At 53.8% G+C, this 2,103-nt stretch overlaps 1 protein-coding gene across 1 annotated transcript; it reads right to left on the reverse strand.

Moving 5' to 3' along the window:
• Positions 1–1,472: 1,472 nt before the first annotated feature.
• On the reverse strand, positions 1,473–1,820 carry CRCT1 (cysteine rich C-terminal 1). Its single transcript, XM_049618402.1, has one exon. It carries the CDS (start codon positions 1,818–1,820, stop codon positions 1,473–1,475), a length of 348 nt encoding a protein of 115 aa, XP_049474359.1.
• Between the last annotated feature and the right edge of the window lie 283 nt (positions 1,821–2,103).

Below are 2,103 nucleotides of genomic sequence, written 5' to 3' on the forward strand. Positions count from 1 at the left end.
CCAAGAAGCCAAGCTTCAATTTTCCATGAGTGCAGTGCAGGTGTGTCCACAGAGGCCTGAGTGTGCCTTCCCCTGGATGACAGTGACTTCAAAGGCAGTAGATTATGATGCTGCATCTGAAAACACAGACTTCGAAATCAGACAGGTACTGGTTCAAATCTCATCTCCCTCACTCACCTTCAAGGGGCCTTGGACATTCACTAGCTCTGTGACTTTGGCCAAGTCACTGAAACTCTCTGAACCCATTTTCTCAGATTTAAAAAATGGAGGAAATGAAGTCTACATTTTGAGATTATCACAGGGATTAGATGAGACAATATATGGAAAGTGCCTAGCCCTGTGCCTAAAACAAAGGAAGTGCCCAATAAGTGGTAGCTATTGTTCCTATCATTACGACCATTATTATCACCTTCTCCATTTCGAACCAGTCAACACCTGCAGAGGATGTCTTTCTTCTTGTTTCCTCTTTCCTGAAATGAGTGGGTAAAATCAATGCCCACAGGTGTGGGTTTCAGACCTCAGGATGACCCCACCACCACCATCACAACCACCTCTAGAGAATGACAACCCCATGTTTCTGAGCATGCCCATCCCCCACCCCACAGAGTCCCAAATGTCCATGGCTCCTGGTGGGGCCTCAGCTGCATGGATGAGGCCTGGAGAGAGAGCTTCCCAGGCCCCTGGAAGTTTCCACTTGAAAAAGTTTCCCCATCCAGCAAGGAAAGTAGTGGGTCTATGATCCTGTGTGGCTTGCCTGATTCCAAAGCCTCAGAGAATTGCAGACCCAAACCAAGGCTCTGGAAGGTTTCAGGAACCAGGCAGGGCAGTTAGGAGCATAAGCCCTGGAATGGGGCACCCAGTCTTCATCATGCACTGGCTGAAAGATTCTGAGCAAGTTACTTATCTTCAGTTTCTCTTCTGTAAAATGGGGTAGCAGCACCTACCTCATTGAGTCATTGTGAGAATGCCATGAGGTCATGCATGTCACGTCAAGTCCTTAGAACACTGCCTGGCTCCACCGTGATTTCTGCTATCATAATTAAGTACCAGAAAGCCACTCTTGTTCAGGCATGAATTTGACTTTTCTCCCTTTCACGCATGCCAAACCCAGGGCTAAGGGAAAGGTAGTGGTTGGGGTAACAGAACATGATAATAAACACACAAAAGAAAGAATAGGAAATAAAGTCTTCTCAGGAGGTAGCAGCTTTATTACGACATGGATATTTATTAAGCACCTACTGTGTGCAAGCCCCTGCCGACAGTAGGCTCCATTATCCCACCCATGGCATTTAGGTTCCCGGGGAGGATAATCACACGGGGGTCAGAGTGTTCAGTGGGGCTGCGAACAGGGTAGCTCTCGGAATATCCGGTGCAGGTAGGTTGACAAGGGGAACACTCCGACCCAGCCCCGCGGGAGAGCACAGCGAAGTGACAGGCGGCCGGACTCCACGGGGGGCGGGGAACCGCAGGGCTCAGCGGGGGCCGCAGCAGCCGCCGCAGCAGCCTTGGCGCTGGGCATTGCTGGAGCTCTGTGACCTCTGGCTGCCACCCCCGCAGCAGCCGCAGCACCCGCTCCGGCGCTGTCGGCGGCGCCTCCTGGGGAAGCAGCCGCAACCGCCGGAGCCGCAGCAGCCCCCGGAGCCGCAGCAGCCGCCGGAGCCGCAGCAGCCGCCGGAGCCGCAGCAGCCCTCCCCGCAGTCGCAGCAGGAGGATGAGGCTGCGGGCACAGGGCCGGGGACCGGAGCCGGACACGGAGAGGGACCCTGGGCAGACCCCTTGGAAAAGCCTTTGGCGGAAGCCGTGCTCTGCTGGGAGGACATGGTGAGGCTCAGCTCGTCACGGTGAACCTGAAAGACGAGAAGAAGCCTTTTACAGGTAAGCAGGCCTTTTCCTCCCAACTACTGAACTCAGGGCTTTAGCACTCTGGCTCTGTGAGCGAGCAAGCCTGGCCCGGTGCAGGGGAGAAAAGAGTGGAACAAACACAACCCAGCCAGGTGTTTCCAGTGAGTTAAATGGGCATAGGGCAGAGAAACAGTCTGTGGAGTCAGTGGGCTTCCATTGTCTCCGACTAAAATGAAGACCACCCAAGTTCTCCACAGTGGA

The sequence above is a fragment of the Panthera uncia genome (assembly GCF_023721935.1).
Source record: "Panthera uncia isolate 11264 chromosome C1 unlocalized genomic scaffold, Puncia_PCG_1.0 HiC_scaffold_4, whole genome shotgun sequence".
NCBI classification, from domain to species: domain Eukaryota; kingdom Metazoa; phylum Chordata; class Mammalia; order Carnivora; family Felidae; genus Panthera; species Panthera uncia.

Excerpts from the sequence above, each read along its gene's own strand:
- CRCT1 (XM_049618402.1), bottom strand. The coding sequence starts at position 1,820 with ATGTCCTCCCAGCAGAGCACGGCTTCCGCCAAAGGCTTTTCCAAGGGG.